The following is a 16,126-nucleotide window of genomic DNA, read 5'->3' on the forward strand; positions in this document are numbered from 1 at the left end:
GTCCCAGTCAGGAGCTGCTACCACCTTTGATTATCCAATTTAACCCCAAACTATTACTTAGTATGTTTCATCTGAGCTGCTCTCAACTCCAACTGGCCAGCCCACGTGGTCATGCTTTCTTGACTCCTAACCCATCCTTCCTTCTCACCTTCCTCTCTCCCACCTCATTGTCTCCTCCAATCAAACCCAAGTCCAGGAACCCAAGACTCTGACTATCTCTATTCTGCCCAGCTATTGGCTGCAGGTATCTTTATTCACCAATCAGAGATGACTTGGGTACATAGCATCACTTGGGTCTAACTGTGGACTCTCTCTCATCTCTGGGGCAACCAGGCCCCGGGGAGCCCACAGTTAGTATTACAATACATAGCAACAGACCAAACCTCAACACCAAACCTTATTCTGTGTCTGGATAGGAGATGTTCTGGATAGGGTGTGACCCTGGGAGAAGTGGCTCTGTCGCCTTGGCAGCCATTGAATAGACTTATCACATCCCTGGCAGCAGGAACAGCAAGGTCTTCACCAGAGAGATCTCTAATCTAGATGACACTTCACAGTGTCAGATTTTATGTCCCTAAACCACACCTGTCAGTTACTGCAGAGTGGGACTCCGGGGTCTCAGTGGGAAAGCATCTGTCTCCCAGCTCCGGTGAGCTGATTGGTCAGTACATTTTTCGGATCTGGTGAGCCAACTGTTAAATTTGACAGCATGAAATGGGCCACAAGAGAAATATTTATGCCATATATATTAGAAAATGTTTTAAACCGAGCTTATGAGATTGTATTCCCTCAGGAGAGATGATTTGCCAACAGAGAAGATTTGCTTAAGCAAATGTATTTTTAGGATAATTGGAAGTATCCAAACATCTCAGTTTTTATCTCCCTGAAATGCCTGTCTCTCACAATGGCTGCCATAGAGACCCTCCGGTAGGTAGAGCTTCACACCCTCTAATATGACAAGGGAAAGAGCATTATGCCTTCCAGTGAGACCCAGGACTGAACCTCATTTTGCCCCTCCCAGGAGCAGGACTTTAAGCTTCATTTCTCCGAGCAAAATTTTCCTTATCTGTAATGTAGGGGTTAGTAATAGCTATGGCGGAGGTTTGCTTTTCAAAGCAAATACGAAAATACATGTCTCGTATCAGACATATTGTAAATATTAGTCTGCTTTCATTCCCTAACACTCTGTGACATTTGCCCTTGCCGGCACTTGCTTGCCCTAGACTGAGAGGTCTGAGGTGGGCCGATGGAGGAAGTTAGGTGCTCCTTGTTTCCTGCACGATGTTGAAGGCAAACACACCATTTAAATATGTATTGCCTCATTTTCATCATACTTTCTGCTGATGTCAGCGTGCACTCCTTCCCCTCCCGCCCCCTCCAGCCTGCCTGCTCTGACCGTGCCTTTTGCTGACTCAGTCCCTCCCAGTTCAGCTTCCCCAGGCCAGTTGCTCCCTGGTGAGATCTTATGATAGGGAAGCTGTATACACAATTCATAGCTGAGCCTGCTAAGGATAAGGCAAACTCAAAACAGTTGCCAGGCTTTCAAAGAAACTGTGGGGCTGAGATTCCCCTGTGTCTGGAGTAATAGAAGCACAGTGTCATTGGCCTGAGGCATCAAGGTTGGCCAAGAGTAAGATCAACTCCAGACTCGAGAAAACGCAGTCACTCTTGATGGGAGACTGTGTTGGGTGCATAGGTCCTGAGGAATGTCACTTTGGAGAGATGGAAGAGTAGGTCCTTCTCTTGTCCAGCGGCTCTTTACTCTATTGTCCATCCTGTGGCAGTCTTAGAGTTGATTTGTCCTGTCACCCCAAAACCACAGACTGTGAGGCATGGCCGGCCACCACCCCATGAAGAGATCAGAAGCAGTCTGACCAGCATAAAGTTGGTTAAAAGGTGAGAAGTCTTGGCATCTGGGGTCAGGTGGAAGCAGCTGCTGCATTTGCCTCACAGGGTGGAACCTGAGAGTGAAGGGAGAGGCTACATTCGATTAGGGGAGGGCAAGAGGTATTATGTGTAGCCAGGCCATCCAGGTCTCCTTAGTAAAGAGTCATATAGGTGTGTGAGACCAAGAAACTTAAGCAAAAAACGGGAGCCTGTCCAGGCAACAGGTTTGGTACTACAATGATGATGTGGCACACCTGCTGCATGGCAGGAGATGAGAGACACATGTAGCAGCTGACTGGGTGACCTCAGTCTACCTCGGTGTGCAGAAGAGACACCGTGACTGAGAGGCCATTCCCTGAGCTCTATAGCTTGGTTCAAATGTTACTTTACATCTATATGACTTTAGGAATTCTAGGTAACCTCCTTAAGTCCAATCTTCCCATTTAAAAAAATCCAGATATTTCTCATTACAGTGCAGGGCCATCATGTTGCAAATAAGAAAACACGTGCAAAGGACTTAAAATAACATTTGGGCCTTTGTAGGAGCTCTCTGTGTTGACCTATTTATTCTTCTACCAAAGTCACTTTTGCTGTCAATAAACTAGTTAAGAGCTGTAGCTGGAGTCTAGACCATGTTGCTTACCAGGCATGTGACTTTGGGTAAATCCCATACCAGGGCTTTTGTTCACATCTATACAAACAAGGCATTTCACAATATTTAACTGCAAAGGTTGTTGGGAAGTATCTTATCTCTATATTTACAATTTGTCAGTGCATCATAATAATTAAGAATATGACAAATTATATTTCCATGATGTTATTTAGCTTTTAGACTTCCTTTACATGTAGCAACTCAGTTTTTTCCCCCCTGTGGTATGTTGAATAGATTTATTGCCTATAAAGGGAAACATTTAATTGTGGAAGGCTTACAGTTTCAGAGGTTTAGTCTATTATCATCATCATAACAGGAAGCATGGTAGCATGCAGGCAGATGTGGTGCTGGAGCCGAGAGTCCTATATCTTGATCCAAAGGCAGCTGAATGAGACTAGATTGCACACTGGGCAGAGCTCAGACATTTATGAAACCTCAAAGCCCCATCCCCACAGTGACATACCATGACAGTGGCAATTTACTGGAGGTGGAGCAACATACTGCAGGAGGAAAAACTGAGTTTCTACATGTAAAGGAAGTTCGAAAATAAAAAGATAACATCTTAGCCAGGTGTGGTGGCGCACGCCTTTAATCCTAGCACTCGGGAGGCAGAAGCAGGTGGATTTCTGAATTCGAGGCCAGCTTGATCTACAAAGTGAGTTCCAGGACAGCCAGGGCTATACAGAGAAACCCTGTCTCAAAAACAACAACAACAAAAATCTTGGAAACATAATTTGTCATATTTGCTAATTATTATGATGAACTGATATCTATCTATCTATCTATCTATCTAACCTCTTCTTTGCTGTTCTAGTTTGATTGTAATGTGTATAATTTTTATTATTTATTTGTGATACAAATTTTATTACATTTTTGCTAAAACTTCCTGATAATATCATAAAATGTCCATTTTGGATAGACTGAAAAATTTTGAAAGGAAAAAATCCAAATAATTCTACAATTATAAACCACCATGGAAATGTCTAGATATCTGGACTATATTACTATATGTATATTTATAGGGAGTTTAGGCAGACTCTAAAACTTTGCACCTTCCTATTTTTACTTAATTTTACACCTTTTCTCAGATATTTAAAAACTCCAGTGTAGTGGAAGAGACTTGTGTTTGATATTTGTGTTCCTTTTAAACTGTCACTCATATGAGGGACATTTTAGTGAAGAGCATCTCTTTAAAACTTTCCCTACATTCTGAAGCACTAAGTGGGCCATCTTTCTGATAGCAGGCATAAAATATTTATTGAAATAAATGCCTCCTGTATCTTTGGAAAAGCATTAGGCAGTAGCCACAAAGCCAACAGTAATCATTGGGGGAAAGGATGAACTACTTAAAACCAGGTCCTTCCCTGGGACAATTGCAGAAAGAAAATGAGTGAGTACCTATTTCATATCAATAACATACATATTTCATATGAATCAAAGTACTAATTGTACAATAAAAATACAAAAACGGTGAAATTGAGGAGAAAATATAGTTGCAATATGGAAAAAATAAAACAATCACTATAACTCAAATAATATAAAAAATGCACAAATTTCACATTATAGTTATGAGACTGTCAACAATGTTAAAAACACAAACCATTGAAGGGGATAATAGAACTAGAAGAATGTATTTGAAATATAAGATACAAAACAGAATTGTAACCTGATTCTGGGAATTAACAAGTCAATAAGGAAAACTAAACTGGATGACCAGGAATGTCCCGTAAAAGATATGATCAAAGGCCAGCAAGCAAAATAAATATACTTATTTCATTAGTAATAGGAAACAAAGCTAATGATGCGATGTTTAGTATCAATCAGATTGCCAACAAATTAGGAAATTATCAATACAAAGTGTTGGCTAGAATATAAGAAAATAATCTAAGAATCCCCTGTGTAAGTATAAGTGGGTGTGGCCATAGCAGCATCTGTAGAGATAGTCTGTGTCATTTACTGTTTAGCAGTCCACTTCTAGAAAGGCTTTTAAGACTGCACAAAGGCTTAAGCACAAGGATTTCTACCTCAGTATTTTGTGTTGGTGGAAGATAGAAATCAACCCAACTATCAGAGAACAAAATTCCCAGATCCTGATCCAGTCATCCAATAGGATGTTCCAAGACAGTTTCAACACTAGCCAAGATCCACATGCTCATTAATATGGATAATTGATGTCAAAATTGATTTCAAAAGTAGACACTGGGATTCAAATGGATCTTTACTGAATTCCTACAATGTAGACAATGCACGCTACTGATAATTGTTTACTAAAACATATTTCAAAATGAAAGAATGTGTCCGAGAAGGGGAGGACACTGACTGTCCTGTCTGACTTGCTTCCTGGTTGAGATGAAGATGGACTTCAACCAAACACACATCACTTACATTTTCCAGATGTAAGCTGGGTGGGTTACATGCCTGCCAGCACTTAGTAGTTTGACATAGGTGGATTGCTACAAATTTGAGATCAACCTGGCTTACATAGCAAATACCAAATTCCCCAGGACTGCATAGCCCTATCTAAAAGATCACCATCCCCATAAAAAGAATCCTGAAGAAGAATTAAGACCAGAAATAAAATAAAGAATGGTTGTAGCTTAGGATTTTCCAGCCCTGTGCTGCCCCCAAGTGATCAGGACTTGACATGTATGCCTTGGCTGCCCCAGGTTTTACACTCAATAAAAGCCTAAGACAGCCTTACAGAGTGTAGTACATGTGAAGGCAAGCTGCTCAGGCAGGAAGGGAAGCTGATCTAGGGTAGGAAGGGAAGCTGAACCCTGGCAGGAGATGAGCAGGCACAGGGTAAACTCCCACTCCCATTGCCTCCCATAAAATGATGTAGCTCCTCTAAAAATGCCTGCCTCTGACCGTTCTGTATGTAAAGCACCTCCTTACTCTGACAAGTGACCAATACATTTAAGATTTAAGGGCTCTGCATAAAAATCTGAAGAAACGTAAGAGTGTTTTCTGCATGAATAATCATCCCTTAGTGTGGCCAAGCCACAGTCGAGATGTCCCGATTGAAAGGCAGTCGTTATCACTGACGTGCTCCAATGCCTGGACCACTTAATTTTCTCCTGAAGCTCTGTCAATCTCTTAACTTTGCTTCACTCCCCTGTTCAGCCTCCATTTTTCTCCCTCTTTCCTGCTTGCCATCTTTGTCCCTTTATTTTCCTCCCCTTCACCCCTCCTTTATATCTAGTCCCTACTTGCCAGGTCCCTAAAGACACCCACTCCCAGGAGAGAGGGGCCTGGAGCCCACTGTGCCTGCTTTCTCAGCACATACTTCTTCTATAACCCCTGTCCCCACTTCTCCACTGAAGGCAAACGAAAAGGATCAGCAGTGCCTCCAAACCATGGCTGCTGCTCCAGGAACCAGCATCTGGGTAGGGTGGGGCAGGTTGGTCCCTTCCCAGCCCATCTCGGGAGATCTCGAGAGATCAGTCATAAGCAAAACACAGCTCATTTTGGAGGTTTGCATTCTTGTCCCTGTCTGAAGTGATTGAATTTCACATAGACGGTGACTAACTGGGAAAAATGTGTCCCAGATGTGGTGCTCAGAAATTATTCTGAGAACAAGGTTATGTACACAAAGCTCCAGCCTCCCTGTGCATCTGTCACTGATGCTGGCACCTGCATCCAGCAGCAGCAACGTTCTGTAATTCTTTATTGGGCTCTTCTGCAGCTGAGCTCTTTGTCTGCCTCTCAGTCATCTCTGTCTCTGTGTTTCTGTGTCTGTCTGTCTCTCCCTCTAGCTATCTTTCCTTCGGCCTGTATCTCTGTCTCTGTGTTTCAGTCAGTCTTTTTCTCTGACTGTCCCTCTATGTTTCCTTCTGTCTCTCTCTTCTCTGTCTCTGTCAGTCTCTGTCTGTCTCTGTTCATCTCTCCCTGTCTGTCTGTCTCTCTCTCATTCTGTCTCTGTATTTCTGTCAGTCTCTGTCTCTCTCTCTCTTACCGTCTCCTGTCCCCTACTAACCCCTATCCCAGCCTTGTCCTCTACCTGTTTCCTCCCTCTGTCTGTCAGTCTCTGTCTCTCTCTCTCTCTCACTGTCTCCCCCCACCCCCATAGCCCCCGCCTTAAGCCCCATCCCAGCCTTGTCCTCTACCCGTTTTTCCCATGACACTTACTCCCCAGAGACCCTGCTGCACGGATGATTCTGGAGTGTTTCTCCTTGGCTCTGACCTTTCCATCAAGTACACAACTCCAAGTGTTGCAGACAGCCGGGCTCAGTGAGCCAGGGCCCAGGAGGCCTGAGGGGTCCTGACCTTCCCACCCCCACCGAGTCAGCCGCTTCACAGCCACACTGGCTGTCACTCAACCAGGTGTAAAAACATAGGTCTCTTCTTTTTTTCTTTCATTTTTACCTCTCTATTTCAACCTTAAGCCCCACTAATCCTCTCTGCCATCTGCCCAGTTTATTTTAAGCAAATCCTTGTTGAGTGAAGTGCTGTCTGTCTCATTCTGTCAGAGCCACCTCCTTTAGCACCAACCGTCCCTTGAGCTGGCTTTAGTAACTGCAACCCGACAATGTTTTCCTTTTACACAGCTCAACTTCGATGTCTCTGCAAACTAATCTCAAGGGACTTACCTTTTTAAAAGGGGGGGGGGGTGATGGTGGGGAGAATAAAACACTGTATTATTTGAGTAAGTGAGACAGCCATATGACTCGGCATTTAAAAGATTCAAAGTATATGTTGGGCTGTTGATGCTTTTATTCAGTGACTTTTCTGTTGGCCTCGTTTTGCAGCTATAGAGAAGCAGATGGGAGTTCAGCAGTGTAGAGATGGAAAGCAAGGTGGGTAGGGAGGTTACAATGTAGGGACTAGGGGAGAAAGGGAAAAGAGAGGTTAGCAAAGATGTAGGAGCCACATGGAAGGAGTAGGTATCACTTCTACCTGGATTCAGCTGGAATTCAGACCTAGATCCCACCTGAAAACAGTTGACATGTCTGGACAAATAGGGATGGCATGTGTGAGTCCTTCGCAGTTTCAGTCTCATATGCCAGGCGTGCAGCTCTGCCCTTCATCCTTGGGAGCTGATGAATGGTTAAAAGCAACTTTATCCATTTATAGGCTGTTTCTTTAGCTTTCCCAATCGTCACTTCAAGTGTCAGCTGTGCAATATGTCACCATGTACTAACCAGGCCATGGTCTATCCCACCATCTTCTATTGCTCTGTGGGAGCCACATGCATACAAGCCTACTTGGAAAAAACAAATTCTCAGATTAGATCTGCCAAATCAAGTGTGTATAGACAATATTTGCACAGTCATTATCAAATTATACCACTTGGAGATCATCCAAATTTCTATTCCCAGTAGCCATTTGATGTTTGGTCCTGTTTATAAAAGTATCTTGACTTTCTTCATCTTCGAGTGAAGAGAGTTCAAAATCATTACCAGTGGATTTGAGAGTGTTTTACGTATGGGTCTCCAACCCCTGGTCCACAAGCATTTTCTTTCATTTAGATTCGGATCCATAGCAGTCAGAAATCTCCAAATTCATTACTCCTCTGAAGCCACTAGCTGGTAGACACAGAGTGCAAATGGGGAAATGAAATGAGACTCTGTCTGGGAAGCTGGAAACGAAGACCAAACTCACTCACTTGATTAGTGCCGTGGCATAGTCTCATTAAGTATTCTCAGTTTTCCCTTCCTCTTACTTCTGGGGTTCACACCAAAGCTAAGCACGCTAGAAGAAAGATAAGCATATCCATGAACCATCACAGTTGTGTCCTGTGGCTGTGTGCACAAGGTCATCCGAGTCTCCTTTAAAATCGAAAGGTATTGAAAATGCATGCGGGTCCTGAGTTCTGCTTTTTAACATATCTTCACTCATTTTGGTATTTAAAATTATTTTAAGTTACTTGCTACCAGATGTTATTGAATTCATGAAAGTGTCTTGCTTCCCTTGTGGCTTGGAACGCCCTGGCCCATGGGGCCTATATCTGGTGACTGAGCAGGTCTCTGCATGGAGGGGTCCAGGGATTGGTTCTCATTTATCCTGCGAATTCCAACTCGTCTGATGCTTTGATATCAAGAGTTCCCATAGGCCAGCCATCTCAGAGTGGTATCTCTGTCCTGGAGAACTCCAAATTACAGCTTGCCTCAGAGCCTTGAGCCCCACTTGTGCTGTTCGTTGCCTTTCTCTGTTTATAGCCTTTATATACCAATCTGTTACATGATGTATCTTCGGATTCTTTGTACCAAGAGGCCTGCTAAGTTATCAATGACTAAAACATTGAAGATGACTGAACCTGCCATTTTGCTGGCTGTTTTTACTCGTCCAATGGAATCAACTATTCCCCAAATTAACAAAAACCTAGTTCTTAGTTCCATATCTTCCTTTATTATATGAACTTAGTTCCCTTGGGAATTATGCATTTAGTTGGCCCATATCTACACATTCAATTCCCAGTGATATCCCTGTCATGTTGACTGACACTGGGCATGCCATTAATTTCCTCTCCTGTCTCTGGAAAATAGGGATAATTGCATTTGCCAGCTACCACTTTGGAATGTTGTCAGATGTGATGAAATACTGTTTTTAAAAGATGTCTTTGGAAGGTCTAGGCCATATCTATCACAGTCTTTCACCAGTGTGGTTACTTTAGTGCTTATTTACCTAGTAGGTCAGTGGAACATTGGCATGTCTTGTCCGACAAGCATGGAGACTCGTTGCATTCTCAGGCCCAAGCACAGTTTTGCATCTGTAACCTTCTGAAGCCTTGGGGACTAAGCTCAGAATATTCTTTCTGTTCTTGGAAATTTTCTAGTTGTCTTTGGAAACATATGTGTGGGTCATTTTAGTCAAATACTGTTTCCTATGCAAAATAGCATTCCAAATATATTGCACCATTGTGAACAGACTAATAGTCTGCTGACCCCATGTAGTCTTTAAGATTTAATGTAGGTTGCTTAAAAAAATCTGTTCTCTTAAAGCATAGGTAATGCTTGCGTCTCAGAGTCCTAGGCCTGTTGTTTTAAATCAGGCTCGTGTTGAACAGTGAAATAGAATGTTTGCAAACTAAATAATGAGACTGTGGAGTCTCGCTGACTGTGCAAATATTAATATGCTACCCAATTTCCACTAGCCACCAGTGTTAGAGGTAAGAATCCAGTCATCCAGTTCAAAAGCCCAGCATGCCACGTGGCTAGTGGCCACATGGCTAGTGGCCATGTTCCAGTTTCACGGTCATGTTCTGATGGGCAGGGTCTGAAGGTCCAATCTGTAATTTGTGTCTTGAAAGCCATGCAAATCCTTGACTGTGGCATTTTGCCTCTCTGCTCTTCTCCTTCATCCATTGCTTAGGACCCAGTATTTTAATTAAAAAAAAAAAAAAAAAAAGATGGATAGTTCACTACCAGGGCCATGACCAGAGAACAAGTCTGAGGGAAATGGCATGTGGAATTTCCAATGGAGGCTGCCACAGCAGCAAATCCAGCCATTTCTGAGAAATCGTCTGGATTGGAGTCACTCCCAGAACTCTGATTTATCTGCAAGTAAGCCTAGAGCTAGGCTGAAAGGAACACAAATCTGTTTGTATACACAAATAAATCCTCCCATGCTGCGGGCCACTCTCTGCCTGCCAGCCTCATCTCACTGCTCCAGAAACTATAATACGGTGGTGAGGTAGTTAACCCAGATGCAGTGAGTGGAATATTCTGATTATTGAAAAGTTCTGCCTTGGCGGCAGTTAGCCCGATTGCTGCAGGAAAGCAGCAGAGGCTAGGGTTTTCCTGTGAGGAGGTCTTGCCACTGAGAGTTCCCTCTTCCAGATGGTCAGGGCTGTATGCTCATCCCTCCAGCTTGAGCAATGCTCCTCTCTGCTTGGAACACTCGCAGCTGTCCTGCAGATCTAGAGCAATGTCAGTGTAGTGGGGCCAAATCAGGAAGCGTTGACCTAGAGGGAATGTTAAAATCTCTACCCACACTTTAAACAGGTCAGGAGATCCTGAAAATGGAAGAGTTTTGGTTTTGGTTGTTGATGTCTGTTTGTTTGTGTTTTAGTATAGAAATAGTCTTCCCCAAGGAAGAACATACCCGATTATTTGATATGAAATAATCATCCCAGAACACATGTGTGCAAGATATACAGACTCAGCAGGTTATATGTAGGAATATATATATATATATGCAATAACAATGAAAAAAGAGACCATGGATTTGAAAGCAAGTGGGAAAGCAGTATTTGGGAGGGCTTGGGGGGAGAAAAAGGAAGAAATGTTGTAATTATTATAATCTTGAAAATAAAAAAAAATACCCTTGTGCTGTGGGAAAACAACTTTTGTTTGGAAAATGCCATAAGGAAACCTAATGCTTTGTATGTTAACAAAATAAATGAATGCATTTTAAAAGCATATTTTGAGTAAGATTTTATTACATTTATTTGGATTTTTTACTGTATATAAGTGTATAAAGATGTCACAGCACACAAGTAGAGACCAAGGGCCAACTGTGGAAGTCAGTTCTCTTCTGATACAATGTGCGTCCCAAATATTGAACACAGGCTTTGCCCCAAACATCTTTAATCACTGTGCCACATCGTTTTATGTAGACTCAGCATAAGCTAAAGTCATCTGAGAGGACAAAACCTCAATTAAGAAAATGCCTCCATAATCAGGCTGCTGGAGCATTTTCTTAATTAATGATTGACGTGGGAGGGCACAGCCCATTGTGGGTAGTGCCATCCCTGGCCTGGTGGTCCTAGATTCTATAAGAAAGCAGGTTGAGCCAGTCTGGGGGAGCAAGCCAATAAGCAGCACACTTCTATGGCCCTTGCATCAGTTCCTCCCTCCAAGTTCCTGCCCTGCTTGTGTTTCTGTTCTGTTTTCCTTCAGTGATGAACAATGATGTGGAAGCATAAGCCAAATAAATTTCTCCTTCCCCAAGTTGCTTTTGGTCATGGTGTTTTATCACAGCCACCGAAACCCTAAGAAACTCACTGAGTCCTCTTGCAGGCCCATTACTTAAAAATCCTTAGTCCTAGATCTTTATTTTATTAACAGTGAACATCTGAGAACTGCTAACTAGGAACCAGGAAATGTTGAAGGGCTTTACGGATATCATCACTTAGTCTTTCTAACGACCTTATCTGTATACAAAGTATCAAGTATCGTTGTGTTTATTGTACAATGAAGACATCAAGGCAGTAGAAGAGTAAACAGCCATAGACTAAGAAAATGGGATTTGGACCCAGCCAGCATGTCTTTTAGACCCACACTCTTTTTCTTTTCTTTCTTCCTTTCTTCCTTTCTTCCTTTCTTCCTTTCTTCCTTCCTTCCTTCCTTCCTTCCTTCCTTCCTTCCTTCCTTCCTTCCTTCCTTCCTTCCTTTCTTTCTTTCTTTTTCTTTCTTTCTTTTTTTTATCTTTTAAATGATTTTATTGATCTGATTGAATCTTTATACATGTTACCTTGATGGAGAAGCCTCACTCTCTTCCTCAGGGCTTGGCGGTCAGCTGTTGTAGATCATGAATTTCCCTCAGTGAGCCTCTGCTCCTCTACCGTTTTTCCATTAATTTATGTATTCACCTTACATCCTGATTGCAGACCCCCTCCTTCCAGGCTCCCCTTCACTCATTCCCTTCCCCACTGCTCTCTCTTCTTCATTTCTGAGAAGGGTGAGGTCCCCCCTGAGTATTCAACCACCCTGGCATCTCAAGTCACTGTAGTTTTGGGCACAGCCTCTTCCACTGAGGCCAGCTAAGTTAGCCCAGTTAGGGGGTCAGGATCCACAGACAGGCAACAGAGTCAGGGTAAGCCCCATTCCAGTTGTTGGGAGATCTGCATGAAGACTAAGCTGTATGTCTGCTGGATATATAGTGGAGGAACTAAGTCCAGTCCATGTATGCTCTCCTTGGTTGGTTATACAGACCCACACTCTTAAAACTTTCCTAGATACTCTATGTAATGAGGATCCTAGATCATAAGGGATTTGGGGGTTAGACTCAAGAATAGAGTCTAAAGCACAAACCTTGCTAGAATTAGGCTAACTTTTTTGAGAGTAGTGGGTACACATTTGTTGAACATTACCAATTTTATGTTCTGTGGAGATTGCTGCCTTCAGAGGGACATTTTTTGAGCAAGGCAGTACACAAAACAAAATAATGAGTTCAACTCTGTTCATATATGAGATATTCTCTCCCTCCCTCCCTCCCTCCCTCCCTCCCTCCCTCCCTCCCTCCCTCCCTCTCCCTCTCCCTCTCCCTCCCTCTCCCTCTCCCTCTCCCTCTCTCTCTCTCTCTCTCTCTCTCTCTCTCTCTCTCTCTCTCTCTCTCTCTCTCTCTCTCTCTCTCTCTCTCTCAGTCTCTCTCTCTGTGTGTGTGTTTAGAGAAGCAAACATGAGCCTAAGGCTTCCTTTGCTCCTGAAGTGCAAAGCCCTAGAAGAAGCTCTTCCTTTCCTTTCTTCCTCACTGCCTGTTTGTCAGCTGTCCATACTGTCTCCTAGCAACACCAGAAGATCCCCTTTTTTCCCCAGCACCAAGCCTGGACACTGCAGTTGTCACCCACTGTTTCCCTGCAAGCAACAGTTCTCAACCTGTGGCTAGAACTCTTCTTGGGGTCAAATGACCTTTTCACAGGGATCTTATATCTGATATTCACATTACAATTGATAACAGTTATCGAAATTACGGTTATAAAGTAGCAATGGATTATTTTGTGGTTGAGGGTCACCTCAGCATGAGGAACTGTGTTAAAGGATCACAGCTTTAGGAAGGTTGAGCACCACTGTCTTAAAGCATTAAGTCAGATCCACCTCATCTGCGCTCCAGGTTTTCCCTTGGACTTTGTCGACTCAGGAGCCCCCACGGGGCCTGGTGCACATCATAGTCTGGATCATTTTCTTCACAAAACTCACTGTCCCTTGGAAAGCTTGTTGGTTTGATTCACAGGGAATTGGCCAGTTAGTTTTGTCTGCCTTCCAACCATCAGAGAGACACTAGATGAATGGTTATCAACCTTCCTGAAGGGTTGTGACCCACAGGCTGAGAACCACTGCTCTAAAGTCTATATCTTAGCCACACTGTCTAGTACAGGAGTACACAAAGAGAGCCTTTAAGACACATGCAGACAAATGAGTCTTCCTATTAGACAGGAGCCACTCATTCAACAACAGTCACACTGAGGAGAACTTTCCGAAGTTCCGCAGTCAGTCAACAGAACCTTTTGGCAGTGTCTCCTCAGATGATATTGATCAGAGTAAATCTAACTAATTTATGATATCGGCAGGTAAGGTTTTTTAGCATGCAGTGTGTGGAGGAATGTTAGAAACAAAAAGGCCTTGAAGATAGAAACCTACATCTAGAATTCCAGCTGCCTGACCTAGATAAGGTAAGACATCTCAGAATAGCTCAGCCTCCATGTTCTCATTTCTGAAATGGGTTTGAAATTTCGTCTCTAGAACCTAGTACATCTTTCAGAATGAGTGATGTAGTCATGAGTCACAGCAATGCAAGATTGGCATCTCAGTTTTCCTGTAGGTGCTCAATGAAATGTTACCCAGAGTACACCACCATGTCTCTGGCAATGAATAGCAAAGGCCAAGGAGACATCTCCTCCATTCTATCACAACAATAACAGCCCCAATTAGAAATGATGTACCATAGGGCTTTGGTGAACGTTGTGGGCATAGAGAGGGGACCAGGCTCAGTTAGTATCTTCTACTGCATCCACCTTCTCTCCTGAAGTATTAACTAGCTGAGTAGAGTTGAAATTGGGAATGTAGAAGGGAAAATAGAAGGTCTGACATTGGCCTCACTGTCCCATCGTGAAAGCTGAGTCCTAGAGAGGCTCTTCTGAATGATCCTTCACCTGTGATGAGGCCAAGCATAGTTCACTCCATTTTAACAGGTTTGATTCCCAGAAGTAAATTTCTCTTCTTTTCAGTTGAGTAAAATATATACTGAGCCACAGTCTATACACAGGGAGGGACAGAGGTGAGGCAGACTGATGAGGCATCTGTGTAACCCTGGAAAAGATCCTAGTTTAATGGGGAAAGCAGAGCAAGCCAATCACCACTCAGAGTATGCCAGAAACCATGCTACCAGGAGAGGCCAAAGGCTGTGAACACACAGAGAAGAGGCTTTCTGGATGGAGAGGTCAGATAGACCCACAGCAGAGCCACTTCTGAGATCCACTTCAGAGAGGAGAGAGGGGAATGGTACATGGATCTTAGGGATGAAATGAGTAGTAGTGGTGTGTGTATGTGTTTGTGTGTGTGTGTTTGTGAGTGTTTGTGTTTGTGAGTGTTTGTGTATGTGTGTGTGTATGTGTGTTAGAGAGAGAGGGAGAGAGAGAGAGACAGAGACAGAGACAGAGACACGGAGAGAGAGACATGCACAAAGTGGATAGGATTAGGATTACTGTAGGATGATTTTAGAAACCAAGTGAGTTCTTTGCAAATTGTCAAGTGTACAGAAGATACTGGATTCAAGAATTCTCACATTTCATTTCATCATACTTCACATAAGTTCATACTCTTTTTTTTTTGGCTAAGTTTATTTTAACACAAGTATAAAGTGATGGATAAATGCTAGAAAAATGCATTTTCATTTTCAACTCTGTTTTTCCACAGTTTTGGAAGTATATTTTAAACTTTGGAGTGGAATAAAATAGAGAAAATTAAGACCAAGTCTCTACATGTATTTTATTTGGGAAACTCTTTAAATCTTTGTCAACAGCTAAAAACGTGAGCATTACAGCTTTCCAACTAAGAAAAAAGTGAAACATAATTAAAAACACCTGAGCCATGAAAAAGGAGCTATGCATGGTGGTACATACCTATAATCCCAGTGCTGGGGAAGCTGAGGCTGGAGGATTGTGAATTCAAGGTCATTCTGGACTAGACAGTTAAAAACTAGAATAATAAAATAAAATTAGGAATGACTAATCAAGTAAAAAGAAAAAGTTTTCTTTCCCAGAGAAACTTCATTTAGAGTTTTGTTTTCTGTTATTGTTAGCGTAAATGTTCTTCTATGTGATACCATATTTACAAATTTCTAAGTTTATATTTTCTTTTTGCTTTTGCTGTTGTTGTTTTCTTTGTTTGAGACAGGGTTTCACTGTGTAGCCCTGGTTGTACTGTAAGTCACTCTGGAGCCCAAGATGGCCTCTAACTCAGAGATCTACTTGCCTCTGCCTCCTGAGTGCTGGAGTCAAAGGTGTCTACCACCACTGGCTGGATTTATTTTTTCCTCTTTCTTATTTTCTCTTTGCTAATTTGATAGTATGGCTATATAGCCTTCATACAATCTTCACAAAAGTGCTATTCCTGTTGGGTAAACACATCTGACTTGACTTTTGTCTTCTTTGGCAGATGACGTTTGACCCAGAAATCTTCTTCAACGTTTTGCTGCCTCCCATCATATTTCATGCAGGATACAGTCTGAAGAAGGTAAAGCTAAGGAACGTTCCCTTCTCTTATCATTCAGTAGAAAACTTGGCCAACACTAACAAAAAGTAGTTATATTTTATGGGATTTCCTACATGGTAAGAACAGCATTGAATAGATTACGCAATAAATGTTCAACCCTGACATCCTTGGAATTCTTTTAAATCTATTAGACCTGTACCCAGGGCTTAGTGGC

General features: G+C 42.6%; 1 protein-coding gene across 2 annotated transcripts in view; it reads left to right on the forward strand.

The window, feature by feature from the left end:
* The window catches only part of Slc9a9 (solute carrier family 9 (sodium/hydrogen exchanger), member 9), a 560,897-nt gene that overhangs the window by 25,932 nt on the left and 518,839 nt on the right, over nucleotides 1-16,126 (forward strand). For both annotated transcript variants that reach the window (XR_003947936.1, NM_177909.5), the window contains exon 3: nucleotides 15,856-15,933. Coding sequence is in view for 1 of the 2 variants with exons in the window: in NM_177909.5 (NP_808577.3) it covers nucleotides 15,856-15,933 (78 nt within the window). In the remaining variant the exon portion in view is untranslated. The remainder of the gene's footprint in view (nucleotides 1-15,855; nucleotides 15,934-16,126) is intronic.

This window comes from Mus musculus, chromosome 9 (assembly GCF_000001635.26).
Source record: "Mus musculus strain C57BL/6J chromosome 9, GRCm38.p6 C57BL/6J".
Lineage (NCBI taxonomy): Eukaryota > Metazoa > Chordata > Mammalia > Rodentia > Muridae > Mus > Mus musculus.